The sequence below is a fragment of the Oratosquilla oratoria genome, chromosome 13, assembly GCF_046742065.1.
Source record: "Oratosquilla oratoria isolate Oo_2021 chromosome 13, ASM4674206v1, whole genome shotgun sequence".
Taxonomy (NCBI): Eukaryota; Metazoa; Arthropoda; class Malacostraca; order Stomatopoda; family Squillidae; genus Oratosquilla; species Oratosquilla oratoria.
In genome coordinates this window covers 34,238-57,544 of record NC_134789.1, presented here as the reverse complement: position 1 = coordinate 57,544, position 23,307 = coordinate 34,238, and the positions used below count along the sequence as shown (strand labels likewise).

At 40.2% G+C, this 23,307-nt stretch overlaps 1 protein-coding gene across 1 annotated transcript in view; it reads left to right on the top strand.

Annotated features, from left to right (window-relative positions):
• The window catches only part of LOC143032289 (uncharacterized), a 59,301-nt gene that overhangs the window by 28,941 nt on the left and 7,053 nt on the right, over positions 1–23,307 (top strand). The window contains exons 6-12 of the mRNA XM_076196763.1: positions 2,138–2,255; positions 2,682–2,769; positions 3,838–3,948; positions 14,751–14,890; positions 18,523–18,685; positions 21,492–21,583; positions 22,555–22,674. Of these exons, the coding sequence (XP_076052878.1) occupies positions 2,138–2,255; positions 2,682–2,769; positions 3,838–3,948; positions 14,751–14,890; positions 18,523–18,685; positions 21,492–21,583; positions 22,555–22,674 (832 nt within the window). The remainder of the gene's footprint in view (positions 1–2,137; positions 2,256–2,681; positions 2,770–3,837; positions 3,949–14,750; positions 14,891–18,522; positions 18,686–21,491; positions 21,584–22,554; positions 22,675–23,307) is intronic.

Below are 23,307 nucleotides of genomic sequence, written 5' to 3'. Positions count from 1 at the left end.
TGATGGTTCTTCCTTATTTCTATATCTAGTGTTTCCCTTAACACATTGTGTTAGTGTGTCCTCAATAGTCATATCCAGTATGGTGTTGCTCCAAAGTTCCTCTCCTCCTTTGACTGTCATTTCTTCCCAAATTATTTCTTTTGCGTTAAAATCGCCCATGATTACTAAGTTTCCACCTTCTTTTAGCAACTCATTAAGCACCTCCATTGTTTCTTCCAATAAGTTGGAATGATCACCATCTTACCATGCATGGGTCTTTGATAGTACATACAGTACTACAAACTTTCTGCTTTTTGTCTTTTTATAATCAATTTTAATCATGATAGTTTCTGTGTTTCCTTTTCCTTCAATAACCTTGGTTACATTTAATCCTTTTTTGGTTAGTATCATGACACCTCCTCCTCTCTTTTCGGTTCTGTTTTTTGCCCATACGTTATATAGACCATGTCCCACAATGGTTGTTAATAGTGGTCCTTTCAATTTCGTCTCCACTACGCCCATGATGTCAGGTTTATCAGTTTCTAAGTAGTCATTCAGTTCATTGAATCCAGAGATCATGCTGTCAATGTTTGTATATGCCACTTTTAATTTTGCATTTTTTTTTCTTTTTTGGATTAGGTTTCCATTTTCTTGATATGCCATTTTTTCAGTCTCAAGTCCAGCACTCTCCAAAAAAACTCGTTTTTTCCCCTTCTGTTCTCTTTTCATTCCTGTCATTTGCTTCAATTCTAAACGCAGCCTTACGCCCAAACCATCTTATCACTCTAGTCTGCCTTACAAGATAGCTTTCTTTGTACTAATTCTGCCCTTGTATATAACAATTAGTTATATACATCAATAACCCACTCCTTGTAAGGGGAGTGGCCAAATCAAAGGAGACACTCATCCCATATATAGTTAAAATTAATTTAATACATCTCCCATCTCACCTAATCTTGGATGAAGGAACATTCCTGTCCCTTGCCCTTCTGTTTAGATCATACAAGGCAGTGAGATACAGCACTTCCTGAGAGCTCATTTAGGAGACTCATAGTTCCAAGGTAACCAGCAACAACCATCAAATAGGCCCATAAATTACTTGAGAAAGAGAGTGTAGTGGTGTTGTATGTGGTGGGTAAGAGTAGTGCAGTGAGTGTAGATGAGGAGTTCACATAGCCCTACCATTTTTGGCTCATTTACAGTTGTTTTTTGGCATTTCCCACTGCCACAATCAAAATCTCCTAATCCTTCTCCACATTCAACAAGTCCTTGGAATATTAAGTCCACATTTCCCTTACTACCTTTGCAACCATTAATATCTGTCCATCTATTTCTCTTTACTTGACTCACCTCACTTTTGTCATTTCTTTCCAAAACATATTATTCTTTTAAGTATTTATTACCAAACACCTACCAACTTTGCCTACTCTCCTTTTGGTTTCCCTCACTCTTAATTTTGGTTCTTCTCTCAGTACATTTAATGTGCTTACCAACTTCTATTTTGTAAACAATCCTCATAAGGTCTTTTTTTTTTTTGCTCATCATTGCCTTTACCTCTTCATTCCACCATTCACTACCTCTCCTTTTCCCACAACATCTTTGTGTACTTCATTTCCTCTTTGAAACATACCTGCTTTTCATTCAATGCTTCTCTTTAGTCCTTCACTACCTCCCATGCTTGTCTCAGCTTCTGGTATTTAGTCTTGTTTTTTTTTCACCTTCACTTCTCTGTCTCCCTCTGTTTTCCTGTTTCACTTTACCTCCATTTCTAATTCACCTTTTATTAGATATAAATCTGACAGTCCCCTGCTTTCTCTCCCGAAAACATTTACATCCAGAACTCTTCCAAATCTCCCTTTGGGTACTACCATTTAATATGATTATGCCCTTTCAGCCACCATCCCATCCACCACCTTTCCTTTGGGTACTTGGATTGTATTTCTCCTTATACACTGTGTTCACTGTCATGAAATCCTTTTCTAAATGCATCTCCAATATCTCTACAGTATAGTTCTTAACTGACACCCTGTACCTCCCTGCTACCATCTATTTTTTCATCTCTTGCACTGGCATTGAGATTCTTTAAAATCACTACTTTTCTATATCTTTTTTATGGTAACACATCAATCCTTACTTTTTTTTCTCACTCCTTTTACAGTGAGGAGAAAAAGAATTCCTCAGCAAACCTGAGTTATGATTTATTTTCTCAAGTCAATGTGACAGTGACCAAGACAGAGATCACCTGTGATTTCTATTCAATTGAACGCTACTTCAGGGTAAGAATTGGTCCTGTTATGTCTTTGTATACTTAGACTTTACATTGGTTTTGCAGAATTGAATGTGGTAATATTTGAATTATTTTACTTGCATGGGGGATATCACTGAAATGAATGGGTTGAAACTCTACCCATTGACCAGAGTGTGTCATCTACATTGCATCTGAACCAGGTAGTGGGCAGGAGACAGGGATGGCCTTTCATCCTTGAGGAGCTAAGAGGAGGGGTCATGGATGGGAGGAGAATGGGTGGAAGTAGGTGTATGCCTTGGCTGGCTACCTCCCTTATAAGGGGGAGGCCCTTGGTATATAGATAGAAATAATTTTATACAGACCAATCAACCCAGTATTAGCTCCATCAGTATATGTTTCACAATACCTATTGATAATAATGGACTTTTACTTAATTGGAAAATTTTATTTACAGCAATGGCTTCAGCCTGAACCTAGTACTGAATGTGATGTCAATATTCACTTCAACTGTTCTATTGACCAAGCTGTGGAACCTTGCACATGTAAGTTTTAGTAATAGTGCCTAGGAAAGAAAAGAGTTTTTAGTTACAATAAGAAGTTTTTAGCTGCAATCAGAAGTTGTGCCTTCCAGGTAAGGGGATGAATGGTGGTAGTGGTTTTGTCATTACTTCTGTCTGGAGTCGGCTTGATTTTGGTGAAATTGTAGTTCCTAAAACCAATTGCCCTACCTGGTGTAGTGGCTGCTCCAGGAAAGACCCTTTAGATCTGCCACTGAACCTTTTATTATTAACCACTTCAGTACGATAAGGATGCTCGCTGACCGAGCGGGTTAGGGCGTCATCATTTTCAGTGGAGGTTGAGATGATGACAATTCAAATCCTGCTCGGAGTGAGTTGAACTAAGGGCATAGTACGTTAAATTCCACGCTACAAATTCCACTGTAAGGGGCACCGTCCTAGCCTCCTGATAGGAGGAGTCTGTGACGTAAAACCAAATCACAAAAGATCACTTCAGTACGAGTCAAATTCTCACACAGCATCAGCTGCCATATGTAAGATGCATCACACTACTTGTATCATAAAATATATAAAGTCACTGCTGTATTACTCATTCTCTTTTACTCTAAGTAATAATAAACATAGAAAATATGATCAATCCAGTTGACAGAATCCAGAGGTAACTCATGTACAACTACACTGTGTTGTACTGTCTTAATGATGGATGGTGACCTGGGTGTAGGGTTGCACATCCTGATGGAAGTAAAGTTGTAGTTGGGATGTGAAGACCAGGTGGCAAGTAGATGATTCCTTCTCTGTATTTATTATTTGCTTGCTTTTCATTTAGTATTAGTTATGTCAATTTATTATTATTTACCCATTTGTTTATTATTTAACTATACCCATGCATTTATTTATTTTATTTATTATTATTTATATTATCATAATTTTCATTTTATTTTTTTTATCATTATTATATATTTTTTTGCATCCGACCTAGTTATGGACCAAAAGGTCTCCTGTCAGCATGCTCCGCCTTTGTAATCCTTTGTAATCCCTTGCATAACCACCAATTGATTATTTCGTTAATAATGTTAGTACATATGCTTTTAGTGTTTGCAGATGTGAAGGAAAACTGTATAGACCCGTCATCTTTCCCAGCACATCTTGCTTTTTACACTGCGCTACAGCCTTGTACTATGGTTCAGGCAATGCCAGCTACAGGTGAGGTAGACAGTTATAGTTTCCCATTGTAAAGTTTTTTTGCCAATAGAGTTTATCATACTGAATACTTTTAAAAGAAACCATTTTAACTCGTTTAGATTCCTTGATGTTGATTATATGATGTTATGATGAAAGAGTATTGGGATGGTTTGGACACATGGAAAGAATGAATGGTGAAAGATTAATAAAAGAGGTGTGGAAGGAGTGAACATGAGGGGGCATCCAAGGATGAGATGGATGGATGGGGTAAAAGGGGTAGTGGGAAAGAGAGGAATGTCTGTTGAGGAAGGATGGGAGAAGACAGAAGATAGGGGTGAATGGAGAAGGGTTGTGTATGGATGATGCTGTGATGCATGAAGGGGAGTGGGTGGGGGATGGGGATTGAGGGAGTATGTATGAGAAATAAATTGGCGCTGCCCGAAGGGATTTCTCCCTGTCTTCTCCATTTCTTTTTTGCATGAGGGGACGTAGAGAGGGTGGGTCATTGATTTAATGAAGCGGCCTTGCTGTGGATGTGCTGTGTCTTACGATACTGCTTCTGACCCAGGGCAATGGACAAGATGCAAGGATGACCCGTCATCCAGGAGGTGCCAAGATAAGATGGAGGGAAGATGGTAGAGGGGAGTGGAGTATTAGGGGATGGAATGGGTGGGAGTGGTTTCTATGACTTTTTCTTTTGGCTGCCTCCTGTGTAATGGGGAAAAAAGCCTTTGGTGTATGTATGTATGTATGTATGTATGTATGATTTACTCTTGTATTGAGATCAGAAGATAATCTTTGTTACAAATTTGCCTGGCAATATCTAAAATGAGTTAGTATAATTATATTGCATGGTAAAGATTGAGGGTTAAACTGAACACAGACACAAAAATCCACCTCATAGAATGATATATGAATATGATGGGTACATAGTTCTATGCTAGAGTGCTAAACTGTAATCTTCCATTTCATTATATCACACAAGCATGACCAGCTGAATTTGGAGGGGGGGGGGGGAATGCCCACTGCTCTAACATATACATCAATCTACCACCAGTACCACACAATGCATCCACTCATAAACACATTCACTCAGACCAACAGAGTACTCTGACACAACCTCGTGGCACAGTGGTTAGAGTTCTTACCTGCCACTACGGTGGTCCGGGTTCAAATCCCACCCAGGGCTGAAATAATTTTAGTATTGCTGCTGCACTGTGGTTTATTACTCCAACTCTTGTGGGTGGGGAGTTGGCGGTGTGTGTGCGTGTAAGGTCACAGTATTATCCATAGATTGGTCATACTAGCTCTGAGCTCTCATCCAGGAGGTTAATAACTGTCTATCACGAGTTCAACATGTGATCCAAGACCATGGTGTATGGTGAACCTACAACCCTCAGACCTTGACCCCACAGAAAAACCCCTCTCAAGAGAAGTATGCACCACACTGGCATGCCTGTATACAGGATACCATTCAGCATGAAAACAGTATCAACACAGAAAAGGTCTAGTCATAGGTTCTATCTGCAACCACCACACAGAGGGCATTGAACACCTCATCCTACAATGCCTCACATTAACAATCATTAAACAACAACACAAGATTTCTTCCCTTAGGGATTTATGGGCCTGCCAGGTGGCTATAGCTGATTGCCTGGAAGCCTTGGGTCTTCTGCATGAGAGATATGGATAACAGATTGATTGATGTAGGTTTAGTTTCATAATAGGTAGAAGACATCCTACCGAATAAAAAGATAATAATGATAATTGTGGCACTGTTGAAAAGAATCATTAAAGCTACACTATATACCAAGAGCTTTGTCTCCCTTATTAGGGAGATAGCTAAGTCAGAGGCACCTGTTCCCATCCATTTCTTTCTCCTCCGCCACCCTTTCCATCACTCCCATCTCAGCTCCTCATGGATTCAAAGAAGATGGTCAGCATGACTTTGACATTGCTGCGGACCTGTCTTACTTTTCTAGGCCTGGGGATGTTGGATGCTTCCATTGTGATGATTGCAACTTGGTTTCTGGATCGAATCCATAAACACAGGACTCATCACCAGTGATGACTGTGTTGAAGAAGTTGGGATTGCTGTTCATAGTCTCCGGCATGTCCTGTACAATCTCCAAAAGGGTTGCTTCTGCTCAATTGTTAACAGCTTTGGAATGGACTTTGCTGATATTCTCCTGAAGCCCAAATCTTCCTTCATAATGGAATGAATGGATCTAATGCTGATGCCCACCTCATCTGCAAGTTATCTGATCATGATTAGACAATCCTGCATCACTAGGATCCTCAATTGGTTAATGATGATTTCATTTTGGGATATTGAAGGCCTACCAGTGTGCTGCAACGTTTACGTCGTGGGACCACCCCCCAACCCCAAGAGTTGGGGGCCAATCAGCAGCAACCACCCCTGGCCATCAGCTCTACGCAGATGGCACCGATCCCCAAGGAGGAACTACGCCTACCTGGGGGAGTACCACAATCCTTTTTTTCCAACACACAATGTTACGTTTTTTCTGCACTGAGGGGTCATTTTCCGGCGATCACCCCTCTTCTTCTACTTTTAGCCGGAGATGTAGAGAGCAATCCTGGGCCCACCACAAAATACACATGCCCAACATGCTCTAAACCCATTACTTCGAGCAGACAGACAAGGGGCTCAGTTCAGTGCAATATGTGCAAAAACTGGGCCCACCTCACTTGTACAACACTTGCTGACACAAACCAATACACAAACACTTGGACATGTTCTACCTGCCCTCCAGTAACCCCAATCCCACCTCCCCAACCACAGCCAACACCCTTACCCACTCCCAATTTCCCTTTGCCTTTACCCCCGATTAGTACTCCCCTTCCTTTGTCCCCGATCTCTCCTTTCCCCCCCTCTGACCCAGATCCTACACCTTCCCCACTACCACCCCAACCTCAACCCCAAACGGCAACATACAACACATACAAAACACACAACATCAACATATTACAACACAACATTGACGGTATTAACACTAAAAAACATGAACTTGAACACTTTCTTAAACAACACAACATACACATTGCAATTTTACAAGAAACAAAATTAAGACACTCACACAAAACACCATCATTTCATAATTACACCACCATCAGACAAGACCGGACTGACGGCAATGGCGGTGGACTCATCACCCTGATCCACCATTCCATCTGTTTTGTGGACACAAGTGCCACAACCAAAATTCTCCTCCCTACCACAGATAACACAACAGAAACCCAATCCATTCGTATCCGCACAGGCAACAATTCAACACTAACAATAGTTAACATGTACATTCCCCCCCAATCATCCCCCACAGTTCCAAACACCTTCAGACCTCAACTCAGCCAACTAACCTCAATCCCCAACCTGATCATGGGTGGTGACTTCAACGCCAAGTCGTCTGCCTGGTTTGTCGACAACCCTGACACAGACAGAGGGCTTGATATACAGACTCAATTCGACTCATTGACTATCATGAACAACACACATAATCATACACATATCCCATACCAAGCCCTCTACACTCCCTCCTCTCCTGATATCACCTTTTGCTCCCCCTGCCTAACCCCAACAACATCATGGAGAGTGGTCGGAGCCCTTGGCTCTGACCACCTTCCAATCATCATCACCACCAAAACAAGATGCACCCCAGCTGGCCACAGACACACTTACACCAATTACAAGAGAGCTAACTGGGAAGCCTTTACTGAAGAGACAGAACAACATTTTGAAACACTTAACAGTACACCAATCACAAACATAAACAATGCTGTGCACGCTTTTAATACAATCATACAAAACGCAGACAAGAGATACATCCCGAGAGGCAATAGAAAATCACACAACCCCAACTTCACACCAGAAATCCAAGACCTCATCAGACAACGTGACACACTTAAACACGATACCCCCACACCTATCCCTCAAAACATAGCAGACCAAATACAAACACTAAACACTGTGATTGCCAATAAAATACATGAACAAAAAACACAAAATTGGCAAAACTTTATCAATACACTTGATCACAAAACAAACACCAGCAAATTGTACAAAACACTCAACAGCATCACACTATCCAACACTAACACTACACGCTCTCACGCAGCAATAATCACAACAACAGATAATCTACCCTCAAACAGACAACAAGCAAACGCACTCATACGTCATTTTGCACAGACGAGCCATCTTACATCTCACCCTGACGACCGACGCACCATTCGACGTAAGAAAGACTTCCCCACAGACTCAGACTATACACCCTTCATAGACAGTCAGACAAAACTCATAATGCATAATCTCAAGCACTCATCTGCCTGTGGCCCTGATAACATAAGCAACATCCACCTAAAACACATTGGACCACAAGGTATACACGCACTCACAAACATTGCAAACTACAGCTATTCACACAACACTATACCCGACATCTGGAAGCATGGTAAAATAATCACCATTCCAAAACCGTACAAAGACCCAACAATCCCAACATCGCACCGCCCAATCACACTTCTCTGCACCCCCTCTAAAGTCATTGAACGCCTAATACTTCAACTTGTCACACCATATATTCCCCTTGCTGACTCACAACACGGCTTTAGGCCACTACACTCCACAAACACTCTTCTGACAAACCTCACACAAAGAATTTTTGATGGCATCAATTCAGATAGGCCCCACCACAGAACACTTCTTATAACATTGGACATTAGTAAAGCTTTTGATGCTATCCCCCGCCACAACCTAACAAATAAAATATATAACACAGACATGCACAATAACACCAAAAGATGGCTGGCCAATTATCTGGCAGGCAGGAATGCTCATGTGTCATATAATGGCCAATCATCGCACATCAGAAACATTAAGAACGGAGTACCACAGGGCTCAGTTCTATCCCCCACATTATTTAACGAAAAAGCAAATTGGGTCAGGGACACAGTAGATAGGAAGAAATGTATTGTGGTTTATGGGCTTAAAGAAAAACAAGGATTGGCGAGGTACATGAGAGAAAAAGAAGAAAAAGAGACAGCAGTAGAAATCCTTAATGAAATTCAGGGGGGAGATAGTGATTCAGGCACAGACTTAGAAGAGACTTACAGAATTGGTCGCTATACTAAGGATAGGAATCGACCTCTAAAGATAAAACTAAGGTCACAAGTGGTAGTAGAAGACATATTTGAAAAAGTAGGTAACTTGGCAAAGAGTGAAAAATACAATAAGATATGGATAAAAAGAGAAATGAGTACTGAGGAATTAGAAAAAGAAAGGGCGCTAAGAGAAGAAGCAAAGGAAAAAAACTTGAAAAGATCGGAGACAGAATGCAAAGAATTCCAGTGGAGAGTAATAGACTTGAGATTAAGACAATGGCGCTTCAAAACGAACAAAACAAGGGAAGAAGAAACCAGGGAGAAGGAAGAAAATTAAAAGTGGCCTATACCAACATTGACGGACTAATTTCGGGACTGAACGAACTCAATGATTATCTGTTAGAAGCAAAACCAGACATAATGGGAATTGTAGAGACTAAACTAAGAGGTGAAATACCATCCACTGTTATCGGACAAGGTTTATACAACTACTGGATAAAAAACAGGGACAAGAAACAGGGAGGGGGAATCATGTTCTTGGCCAAGAAAGACCTAAAGGTGACAAAAATTGCAGAGGGCAAAGGTAATGCTGAATTGATCATGATAAAAGTCGAAGGCAAGAATATGAAAAGTAGAAAGTTTGTGGTGACTTATGTGCCTCCAAAAACAAGCGCTTGGAAAGAAATTGAACATACAAAAATGCTAGATGACACAAGAAAATCACTCAATGAGATACTAATGGGTAAGGGTAATCTGGTAGTTATGGGGGACTTCAATTGCAAAGAAATTTGTTGGGACAGCATGACAGTGCAAGGAGGAGATGACTCGTGGGGCAATGTACTGCTAGATATGACCATGGAGTACACAATGACCCAATGGGTCCGTGAAAACACAAGGTACAGAAATAATGAAGAGCCATCGAAACTAGATCTAATATTTACAACAGAGCCTGAAATAGTGCATAAAGTCCAGTATGAGACACCAATTGGAAAGAGTGACCATGTACTCATCGAAACTATACTAAAGGAAGAAATAGACATAGAGAGGAACGAAAAGCATAGGAAAGGAAGACTGAGGTACAACAAAACAGACTTTACAAAACTAAAGACATTCTTCCGGAATGCAAACTGAGAAATATTTTACAGGGAAGAAACAGCAGTGGAAGAGAAATGGAATATATTGATGGAAAACTACAATGAAGGGGTAAACAGGCATGTACCAAGACAAAAGCGAGAGAGAGAGTACATTAAATGTTGGTTCAACAAAAGATGCAGTGAGGCAAAAGACAGAAGGGACAAAGCTTGGAAAAAGTGGAGAAAAGACAAAAAACAAAGCAAATGGCAAATTTATGTTAACTATAGAAATGAGTATGTTAATGTGAGAAGAGAGGAGAAAAGGAACCATGAGAAGGATATTATAGACAAATGCAAAGAGCAACCCAAACTATTCTATCGGTATGTGAATGGTAAACTTAAAAACAAACAGGAATTGGTGAAACTATGCCAAGGAAACATAGAATACACAGAAGATTTAGAGATGGCCGAAGTCATGAACAATCACTTTAAATCTGTTTTCACCAGAGAGAAAATACCGAATTGTGACATAGACAAAAACAAGAAATCTCCCCTCATGAATGAGTTTACAGCATCACTAAAGGAAATATCAGAACATTTATCAAGGCTGGATGTCAGAAAATCACATGGCCCGGACGGTATTGCAAATTGGATTCTAAAGGAGTGCAAAGAAGAACTAACAGACAAAATACACATCTTAATAAACAGCTCACTCAAAGAAGGAAAGATACCCGAGGACTGGAAAAACGCTAACATTGTACCAATACACAAAGGAGGAAACAAAGAAGAACCCACCAACTATAGGCCAGTATCACTAACAAGCACCATTGCCAAAATTTGTGAGAAAATAATCAAGAATAGATGGGTAAAACATCTGGAAGACAATGACATATTAAACCCAAGACAATTCGGATTCAGACAAGGAAGATCATGCTCCACAAACTTAATATGCTTTTACTCAAGACTAATAGACATAGTGCAAGAAAGAAATGGATGGGCTGATTGTGCATTCCTAGACTTGCAAAAAGCCTTTGACAAAGTACCACACAGAAAACTACTAAAAAAACTGGAACACATAGGAGGAATACAGGGAAACCTACTAAAATGGATAGAGGACTTTCTGACTGGTAGAAAGATGAGAGTAGTGCTCAGAGAAAAATATTCAGACTGGAAAGAGGTGATCAGTGGAGTACCGCAAGGATCTGTGCTGGCACCAATAATGTTTGCTATCTATATGAATGACATGGATGAGGACGTGAACTGCTACATGAGCTTCTTTGCCGATGACGCCAAACTGCTAAGGAAAATAGAAACTGATGAGGACTGTGAAGCACTGCAAGAAGACCTAAATAGGGTATGGAACTGGAGTCAGAAATGGGAAGTGGACTTTAATACTAAGAAGTGTAGCATAATGGAGTTTGGAAAAAGCAAAAACAGAATATCAGGAAAATATACAATTGGAACCAAAGAAGTAAAGAAAGTAGGATCCGAAAAAGATTTGGGAGTAATTATCACGAACGACTTGTCCTATGATATACAGATTAACAAAATTGTCGGGGAGACTTACAACTTGCTAAGATCAATAAAAGTGGCGTTTACATACTTGGACGAAGACATGATGAAAAAAATATTGGTTACATTGATAAGGCCTAGATTAGAGTATGCAGCGACATTGTGGTCCCCCAGTACCAAAAAGAATATAAAGAAAATAGAAAGAATCCAAAGAGCAGCTACAAAAATGGCACCTGCACTTGCAAACCTATCATACGAAGAGAGATTGGCTAAACTGGAGTTACCGACACTGGAGCAAAGAAGAGAGAGAGGTGACCTATTGACCATCTACAGAATCATGAAAGGCACAGAGGTACTCGATAGTGAGAACTTACTTAACTGGGACAAAAGAAACACAAGAGGACATGGAAAGAAAATAAAAAAACATAGCTATAGAAGAGAACTGAAGAAAAACAGTTTTCCTCATAGAGTTTTGGACACTTGGAACAAACTGGACAATGAAATAGTATGCGCAAAAACCATTCATGAGTTTAAAAACAAACTAGACACTGCAAGATACAAAGGCGGGACAACACGAGCATAGCTCCCCTTCCCGCAAAATACAACTAGGTAAATACATGCATGACTTACCCACGCCAGACACCTCAGAAATACAAATCTCTTCCTACGCAGACGACATAACAATCACATGCACACATCGTAACACAGACAAAGCTGCAGAAATAATCCAGCCTTACCTTGACACACTCAACACATGGTTCATCACAAACAGACTCAAAATAGCTCCAACCAAATCTACAGCAACACTTCTCACCAACTGGACAAAAGAACACAAATACATACCTCATCTCTACATCAACAACACTCTAATACCACACACAAACACACCGAAAATTCTTGGTGTAACATACGATACATCCATGTCTTTCAAACAACACCTCACAAACATAAAAAACAAATGCACACCTAGACTTAACGCACTTAAGTCAATCACAGGAACAACATTTGGACAAAACAAAGAAACTAATATAACAATATACAAACAATGCATACGCTCAGTGATGAATTATGCGAGTCCTGCATGGGCTCCTAATCTCAGTGAGACACACCACAACACCCTTCAAATCATACAAAACAAAGCCCTAAAAACAATTACAGGCTGCACAAATACATCACCTACAGACCATTTACACTATGAAACAAAAGTCCTCAAAGTCAAGGACCACCTCGACATGAGAGGCACACAAACACTTGCTGCAGCCACCACAAACACATCACACCCGCTACACTACATAGCAGAACACCCACACACACCAAGAAACATTAAAACTACACCCAAAGACCTTTATTACGCACAGATACTCTCTTCTCTTCCTCCACAACCACCAAATACCAGCCTCCGGAAACATATTCATAATCATATCACTCACCGCTCCATTAACACACTGAAAGACAACACACTGCTGCATGCCAGACCCCCTGATATCCACCCTTCTGAATCCTCTCTCCCACGAAAGGACAGAGTCCACTTGGCCAGACTGCGATGCGGTCACCACCCAGCACTTCTAAGCTACCAGAAGAGGCTGGACGACCGTGTTGTGAACAGCTGCCCAGGATGTAACACTTCACCCCATACCATACAACACATAATGGAAGACTGCATTATACACAATCATGCACGCAAACAACACAACATACACTCTATAAAGGATTTGTGGGAAAACCCAGTTTCGGCTGTGGCCTTCCTTGGGGAGACGGGACTGCTCGGACAGACAGTCTAGGGAACGACAACAACAACAACAACAACAACTCTTCACTGATTGGCCATTATTGAAGCAGTTGTACATACATACATACATACATACATACATATACCAGGGCTTTTTCCCCCTTACAAGGGAGGTAGCCAAAAAGGGAAAGGCACAAAATCATTTCCACCCACTCCATCCCTGAAAACACTCCACACCCCTCCACCCTCCCTCCTATCTGAGCACCTCCTGGATGATGGGTCATCCCTGCACCTTGTCCACTGCCCTGGGTCAGAAGCAGTGTCGCAAGACACAGCACATCCACAGCAAGGCCGCTTCATTAAATCGGCGACCCCCCCTCTCCGTCCCCCCATTGCATAAAAGGAGAGGACGGGGAGAAATCCCTTCGGGCTGCGTCAACTTTTGCTCAGTTGTACCACTCCTTTATCTGTGTGGTGCCCATTGCTTTGACCCCAAAAGCTTGTTGGTTCTTGTGGATTGTTTTCACTTGAAAATCGCCAAGCTTTACACAAAATTTGATGCAGTAGAGTTGTTCAAGTCTTTCTGTCATTTTGTCAAAAATGAAAATCCAATAGAGCTTACTTACAGACTTTATATGTGACCCAAAATACTAAAGACTATTCAATTCTTCCATTCTTTTGGTGTAACCTGTTATTATTCTTATTTTCATTTTTTTTTTTTTGTTCCCCATAGGTTTTCATTATTTTCTACACTGCAGAGAATATGTGGTTAGTACTCTTACTTATTTCAATACTAGGTTCAATTCCATACATATACCAAGGCTTTTTCCCCCTTACTAGGGAGGTAGCCAAAAAAAAAGGCATAAAAACCATTCCCACCTATTTCACCCCTAAATACACTCCACTCCCCTCCACCCTCTACCCTCTCTCTTGTCTTGGCACCTCCTGGATGACAGGTCATCCCTGCGTCTTGTCCACTGCCCTGGGTCAGAGGCAGTGTCGCAAGAATAAAAACTCTTAGAGCTTTTGTTTTAATGACTGCACTGGTTGAAACTGGAAGGGGTTGCACTTGTGCCTCAGCTGTCCAGGAGTTGGAGGTACCTCCCTCCCATGGACATTTCCTCCTTTCCTCAGTCTTATTGGGGATTGCAGCCCCATGGACAACCATTCATTTCCTATGGCAGGTTCAGGAACTCAACTAAGAGATCATCAAGTTCAGTTGGTGTCTTTCACTAGCTCTCTGAATGTTGCAGGGTTCTTGTAGACGAGGTTCTAAAACTACAAATTAAAGAGTGCTGTAATCAAGTGTTGCAAATATTTCTTTAAAACAAAGAAGGAGGAGTTGTATACTTCTGTATTTCACTTTTTTCATCTCTTTCTGAAATTCAAAGGGCCACAGAATGTGATCACAGTGTTGAAGCGTGTGTCACATGATAACATTGGTCTTGAATGGATTGTTGGTCCCTCCTTGGTCCTGCATCCCTCAGCCTGCACATCCCTCACCCTGGATCAGCTCTGGAAGAACAGACAGGTCAGTGGATTTATGTATGAATGTGTGTGTATTTGCCTAATTGTATTTACCCAATTGTAGTATATGAGGTATGTTCAGTAAGTAATGAGAAAATTTCAGGAGAGGCATTAAATAATATTTGATCAAAAAGCTACTTCATTGTGAAGTACACATACATGTTGTTTATACACATACATATATCAATGGCCATTTCCCCCTTATAAGGGAGGTAGCCAAAAAACAAAGGCATAAAATCCACCCCACCTATTCCATCCCCACATACTCCACTCCCACTCAATCCCTTCCCTCCCTCTTATCTTGGCTCCTCCTGAATAATGGGACATCCCTTCATCTTGCCCACTCATCTCAGAAGCAATGTAGCAGGACACAGCACATCCACAGCAAGGCCGCTTCATTTAATCGGTGACACCCTCATTCTGTCTCCTCATGCAGGAAAAGAAAAGATGGAGAAATCCCCTTGGGCTGCATCAAAATATTCACACATACTCCCTCACCCCATCTCCCACCCACTCCCTTCCATGCATCACAGCATCATCCATTCACAATCATTCTCCATTCACCCCTATCTTCTGTCTTCTCCCTTCCTTCCTCAACAGAGGTTCCCCTCTTTCCCAATGCCCCTTTTACCCCATCTATCCATCTCATCCTTGGTTGCCCCCTCATGTTCACTCCTTCCACCTCTGCCTTCCACACCTCTTATATTAATCTTTCTTCATGTGTCCAAACCATCCCAATACTCTTTCATCAACCCTATCTCCCAACTCCCTTTCCACCCCACTCTCTTTCTCCCTCCTCACGTCCTCATTTCTCACTCTATCCAGCCAAGTAACCCCTATTATACTTCTCAGGCATTTCATCTGAAACAGATTTAAACTCTTCTCTTATGTTCCATGTATGATATCAACATTTTTCCAGTCTTCTGGCATTTTTCCTTTGAGGAGGCAACTTATTATGTTGTATATTTTGTCTGCTAGTTCCTCTACTTTCTTTTAATATCCAATTTGCTATTCTGGGCCATGCGATATCCTGATATCGAGGTTTGTTATTTGATCCATTGTTTCTGTTTCTTTCTGTGTTACTATTATTTCCTTCATGGGAGGGATTTCACTTTTCTCCCTTCATCTAGATGTACTTTTTCTCTAGTGAAAACTGACTTGAAGTATTTGCACATGACTTCAGCCATTTTGGTATCTTCTCTGTATTCTGCACAGTATTTCCTTGGCGTAGCTTCACTATTTCCTGTTTGTTTTTTAGTTTCTCATTTACATATCTATAGAATAGCTTTGGGTGATCCATACATTTTTCTATTGTCTTTCTCACAGTTACATGTTTCTTCCCTGCATATTTGTACATATATGTTTCTTTAATGAACATATAATTGCCACTTTCTAGATTTCTGGTCTTTTCTTTATCTCTTCCAAGCTCTGTCTCTATCATTCACTTTGCTGTACCTTCTGTTAAACCAGCACTTAATGTACACCTTTTCCTGTTTTTGCTTTGGGACATATTTATCCACTCCTTTATAGATTTTCATCAGAATCATCCATTTTTCTTCCACTTGTGTTTCTTCCTTGTAGAATTTTTCCCAGCTCACTTTAAGAAAAAATATCCTAAGTTTCTCAGTCTGTTTTACTATACATCAGTCTTCTCTGTGTTTCTTATTTCTCTTTATATATATATTTCCTCCTTTAGTCCTAACTCAAGTAGTATGTGGTCATTCTGCGCCATTGGTGTCTTGTATTAAATTTTGTCTACTATTTCAGGTTCTGACATAAATAATAAATCTAGGATTGATAATTCTTTATTATATCTAAATCTAGTGTTTTCTTTTACCCATTGTGTCATTGTATGTTCTATAGTCATGTTGAGTAATACATTTCCCCATTGATCCTCTCCACCTTTCACTGTCATCTCTTCCCAACATATTTCTTTGCAATTAAAATCACCTATGAGTTCTGCATTACTTCCATCCTTCAGCATCTCATTTGATTGAGATTTTGTATCATCTAACATTATGAAGTAATCTTTCTCCAAGACCCTGTTTTTGGGGGCACATAAATAACTGCAAACTTTCTGGTTTTCACATCATTGTCTTCAACTCTTATTGTGATCATCTCCACCCTGTTCTCTCCATTATGTGACCTTCATTACATTTTCTTAACCAGGAACAGGACTTCTCCACCCTGTTTCTCCTATCTATTTCTAAGTGATTATATAATCCATATCCAACACTGGTACTAATTTTGTCTCCACAATTCCCATTATGTCTGGTTTTGCTTCTGACAGGTAATTGTTAAGCTCGTTTAATCCCGAGATCAGTCCATTTATGTTAGTATAAGTTGATTTTGATTTTCTACTCCCTCCATCTTGTTCTCATTTTTTCCCTTGGGTATACCATTTTTTCAGTCTCATGTCTAACACTCTCCAATAGAACCATTTTCTCAGTCTGTTTCCTTCTCGTTTTTTCTTTAGCTTCGCTTCTTAATGTTTTAATTCTTTCTCTTTCCTCATCATTCATGTTTCTTTTTATCCATATATTTTTGTAGTGTTTGCTTATTTGCTAACTTTCCTGTTCTTGCTAAGATTTCTTCTACTGCCATGTGTGACCTTAATTTGATCTTTAGTGGTTGACTTTTTCCTTCTTCTACATACCCATTCTGTGTATTTCCTCTATTTCCTTATCTATTTCTTGTTTATTATCTTGTACTACTTTTAGATTTTTTTTTTTTTTTTACAAATTCTTTGTCCTCTTTTTCTCTCAGGAGCCAATTTGGGTTATGTCTTTCTTTTAGACCATCAATTAATATACTTTTTTTTTTTTTGTCTACTGTATCTCTTACTGGATTTTTTTTTTGTTTAATTACCTTAATAACTGTATCTTTGGCCTTTTCGTACATCTGTTGATGAACTATTTCTTTGAAAATTACCTTATTATCTTCATTGTCTGTTTTCCAATCATTCCTGAGTTGCTGCAATTAATTTTCTCCTATGCTTTTTCCCGCTTCCACGGTCCTTTCTTTAATTCGTTCATCTATCTCTTTCCTTATGGTCTCGTTATTTGTTTTTCATTGTTTTTCAACCTCTCGTTTTCACCTTTCAACTTGGCCAGTTATTTTTTTAGTACACTTATCTCTTCTTTTGTTTCAGTGTTTACTTTTTTAAGTCAGTCACTTCCTTGTTCCTTATTTGTCTTCCATAGATAAATTGTTTCTTCTATGAATCATTCATATTTCTCATGTTCTTTTTTATACCTATAATTCTACTAAAGTGTCTTCTTTCATACCCATAATCTAGAAAAACTACTTTCATCACCATTGTTATATAGAAATCTTTTGATACCTCTGTTTACATTTGAACACAAGAAATGGCCATCTTGGGGTTTCTCTGACCCGTCAACATTTTCTTCCATTTTGCTTCAATTTCACACTTTTTACATTATGATTTAACTGTTTGGGTATCCACAAGCACTCCCCTTCCCATATATCACACCCCAGGTATTCTATAGTTGTAGCACTGTTAAGACATTCTGTTATTAATGCATTTCTCTGGAACACCAGTTTATGCGTGTTGTCACTATGACAAACAACGATTGTGTGTGCTTCATTGAATGTGCATGTATTTTTTTCTTGCAGATATTCATTGGACTTTCTAAAAAGCTGCAGGCGTGTAGGGAAGTATTGGTTGGTTACCTTGTTCTTTCAAAAAGTGCCTTAAGAGGTGCATCTCTTGGACGAGGAAAGAACTCATCTAGTTCCCAGCAGGACAACCTTTTTGCTACAATTATTTTGGTTCCAGGTATTGCACATCAGTTAACAATATGTTAGTTTTTATTAATTATTTTGGGTTGCACAGATATGCTGTATAACTTGTTCTTCTTCTATCACTTCATACATGTTTTTTACTCTTTAGTTCCTGTGAAAATCCCAGGAAATAGAAAGAATTAGATTTTGTTGATGCCTGCACAATTGAAGTCCCAAAAGAAACTTGTATAAAGGTGATCTGTCATGTTTTTTTTTGGCTCATGTCAGATGGTTTATATCATAGTAAGGCTACTTTTATCCACACTCACATATATCTTTATTTTCTCACACATCCTGCCAAATTCAGTTACCAACTGGTTTTGTCTCTTTAGAATCGACCATGTCAGTCCGATAACCTGCTGCAAGAGAGATCAGTGGATTGATCAGCCACCTAATATCATTCTTTCAGTAGTTCCAACCCTCACTATGAAAACATATCAGTTTTCTCTCATAAGAGACCCTTAATATCTAGAAAACAAGCCATGGACACTGATTCAGACCAAAGTCACTTAGGGAATATATTTTTTGTTCCTATTTGGAAAGAGTGAACATAGGACAGGATATAAGATGCTCATTGCCTTCTGTGTATTTACCTAGTCTCTCTCCCTTAATACTCACTTCTAGTCTGCTGCCACTTTTTCCCCTTGTACATCTCATCACCTGCACACCTTCCCAAACTCTGTCATTAACTTCCTCAACCCCTCCTCTGATCCTGCCACAAATGCAGTTTTGTCAGCAAGCAACAGTTGGCTTATCTCCCACTTTTCTCCATTTTCTTTAACCATCCCCAGTTCCTGACCCACTATCATTGCATCTACCTCTTGCACCACCCCATCCATGTATAAATTGAACAGCCATGGTGACATAACACATCCCTGACAAAGTCTCACCTTTACCTTAAACCACTCACTCTCTCCATTTCTAATCCTAACACACGCTCTACTACTCACATAAAAACTCTTGACTACTCTTAACAGCTTTCTTCCTATCCCATTTATCTGCAATACCTCCCACAGTCCCCCCAATCTACCCTGTCGTAAGCCTTTTCCAGATCCATAAAAGCCAAAAAAACACCCTAACCTTTTCCTATAGCTTTCTCACATATCTGTCTTACAACAAAACTCTGATCCATGCAACCCCTACCTGTCTTAAACCCACACTATTCCTCACCAATTACTCCCTCTGTTCCTCTCTGAATCCTCACAATCAAGACCCTCCCACATAAGCCTTCCCAACCACATTCAACAAGCCAACCCCTCTGAAACTACTACACTCACACCTGTCCCCCCTTCCCCTGCAAAGTGGAACCACACAGGCACTCTTCCAGTCCTCCAGCACTCTGCCCTCTCTTAAACAAACATTAAACAATCTCACCAGCCAGTCCACCATCACTGTACCTCCTTTTTTCAGACATTCTACATGACATCCATCTAACCCAGGTGCCTTACCTGCTCTCATCATCTTAACAACTGCCTTCACTTCATCTTTTCTTATTTCTCCTCCATTTTCCTCACCACAGTCATTTTCCCAGTGCCTCTCACTGCAACTATGGATGCTTATGTAAATTAATTCCAAAGCCTCAAACTGAACTATACTACACTGCCTCTGCAGGAAGCTCATTCCATTCATTAACTACACAGTTGGCAAACTTGCTTTCTCCTCTTTTGCCTGTGTAATTTGCTTACTTCCCAGTAAACAATTCAATCATGGTCTTTTTTAGCTATTTCCCATTTCCAATACTTTGCATTTCCTTGTACTCAAATTTAATTTCCATTTTTGGCATGGTAACATACAGCCAATGTTTTAGGCATTGTTTTGGGGTGCCCCTGTGGACTGGAGCTGTACATCATTTGTCTATGTTAGAGATGAGATCTCCACTCATAGAGGAATGATGCTTCCTTTGTACTACAGCTCCTCTATGCTATTTACTGTACTGCCTCTATGACTGTACCTCTTCTGGATCTCCCTGTGGTGGGGCAAGGGGAAGAAGTCTGCCATGTTTCCCGTGCCTGTTGTAAAAATGGGGCATAATGATGGGACTAGAGATTCTGCTCTCTGCATAATCATCCTACAAAAAATGCAGGCATAAGAGGGTCTGAAAGGATGGTCCCAGTCAAAAGCCTAGAAATTGGTTCATTAAATGTACAAGGTTGTGGTACAGATGAGAGCAAAAGGGAAGAGATGGCAGTTTGACTGCGAGAAAGATTGATGTGTTAGTATTAAGTGAAACTAAGGTAAAGGAGAGGGGCAAGATTGAGTGTAGGAGTGTTAGTGGGGAAAGTGTCGGGAGTGATGAGTGGTCCAGGGAAGGAAGGAGTGGCTCAGCTGATAATTGATGAGATAGGAAAGCATGTGGTGGAGTGGAGGGAAATGTCTTCTAGATTAATGTAGGCAAAGGTGAAACTGGGATGGGAGATAATGAATAAGTTTATGGAGCTCTTCTGGAGAAAATGTACAGGCCTCTTGGAGCAACACCAAATGGAGGCAAGGAAAAGTGTTTTTCCTCTGCAGTATCACCACTAGCAGGCTCTGTATGATTATTAATCAATCAGTCCATTGTCTCTTGTAGGAGACCCATGGCCCACAGGAAACTAGTCATAGCCACAGTTTCAGGACACAAGTCTCTCAATGAAGAGGTTTTCTTGAGCTGTATAGTCAGTGAGCATGGGACAGTGTAATATAATGTGCTCTGTGTCTTCTTTGTGGTGGCTGCATTTCTCTGGGGTTCCATATTTCTCCTTATTTTGAATGAAACCCTTCTCCTCATCATCAAGACTTATGTTATGAATTGGTGTTTTCAGGTGTAGATGGATCCTTCCTTCTTCGGGCACATGTCCCTACTCAGCTCTTTCTACCCATTCCAGCCCTTCTACCAGAGAACCTGAGCAGCCAGGTCAGTAATTCTTACATCATTTACTTCTTGCTCTTTGATTTACCATATGCAATAGCTCTCTTTCTACCTACATTCTTTGCCTCGCTGCCATATTTCTCATTCCATCCTACTTCATATCCTAATACTGCTATATTGGCATACCTCACAAAACTTTCTAAGCACTAGGGGATGAACCAATAGATGGAGTGGTTGGGTAGTTTGGAATATATCTATCTGTATACCAAGGGCTTTTTCCCCCATCAACAGTGAGATAGCCAAAGTCAAAAGGCATATACCCACTCCCACCCATTTCACTCCCATCCACCACCCTTTCCTCCCTCTTATCTTAGCTCCTCATGTTCTGGGTCAGAAATAATGTAGCAAGACACAACATGTAAATAGCAATGCTGCTTCATTTAATCAATGAACCCCTTCTCCATCCCCTCATGCAGAAAAATAGAAGGGGAGAAATTCCTTTGGGCTGCTTCAAAATATCATTCACACATAACCACTCCTTAACCCCCATCTCCCACCCTCTCAAAAAAATTATCCAATTTATCCCGAACACCCTGTGTTCCATGTGGTCCGAGGTGTTTTAGGTGGATGTTACTTTTGTTGTCCAGTGAGCTTTTAGTTTATATGTATAGATGATATGTACATACATATACCAAAAGGACCTTTTCTCTTCATGAGGGGGTGGCTAAGTCCAGGCATAAACTCACCCCTTATCCATTGGTAGAACTAGAAAAAATACTATGACATGAGATAATTCCACAAAATCTTATCAGTGTGTAACATGTAGGTTCACCTGGTGGCTTTGGCTGGATTTTGGACTTGTGGGTTTCCAGTTTTAGGGGGATCCAGGATAACAAATGGATATGTAATTCATAAATTGAAGGGATTAGAATTACAAATTCAGTAATAGATATTTTTACTGAAACTCAGTTAAGCCTCAATATATGCTGTTAGGTAATCTAGGTTTATCATTACAGGTAGAGGAAGAGATTGACAAGCTCTTGTCCTCTTTGAAATCAGACCCTCTGGAGCCCTTCAGTGATATTAGGTGTGATGTCATCTCTCACCTCACACATCATTTCAACAAGAAACCTAAGGCAAGAATCTAGGTGTTCCTTAGTGCACAAATATATGGTTAAATTTGCTTGACAGTTTACTTATTTTTTGTAAATAGACTCATCCACTGGGATTCGAACCCTTGCCTAGGCGGCTTGCGTCTTATAACGCAAAGGTCTTACTGACCATGCTATCACGACCCTTAAAACGAAACGACTTGGTTCACGGTCCAGTCATTCCGCCAAGGGCACTCGGACAGAACATGCTACGTAATGTATTTCATCGAATCCTTTATGCAGGTTAGTCTTCCGACAAGTGCCCTTGGCGGAATGACTGGACCGTGAACCAAGTCGTTTCGTTTTAAGGGTCGTGATAGCATGGTCAGTAAGACCTTTGCGTTATAAGACGTAAGCCGCCTAGGCAAGGGTTCGAATCCCAGTGGATGAGTCTATTTCCAAAAATTGTCAAATGATAAAAACAAAAGTTTACTTATTCTTTTGATTTGTAGTTGACTGTAATAATTGTTTCCTCTGAGTTTCATTTGTTGCCTTTGATTTTTTAGTTTGGGACTTTTTGTACCATTGGGTTATAACAGTAGGAGGGGAACAGTCACTAAATGTTAGCCCTTCATAATGAAAGATAAAATACAACCAAAACTGATAGAGAACAATGTT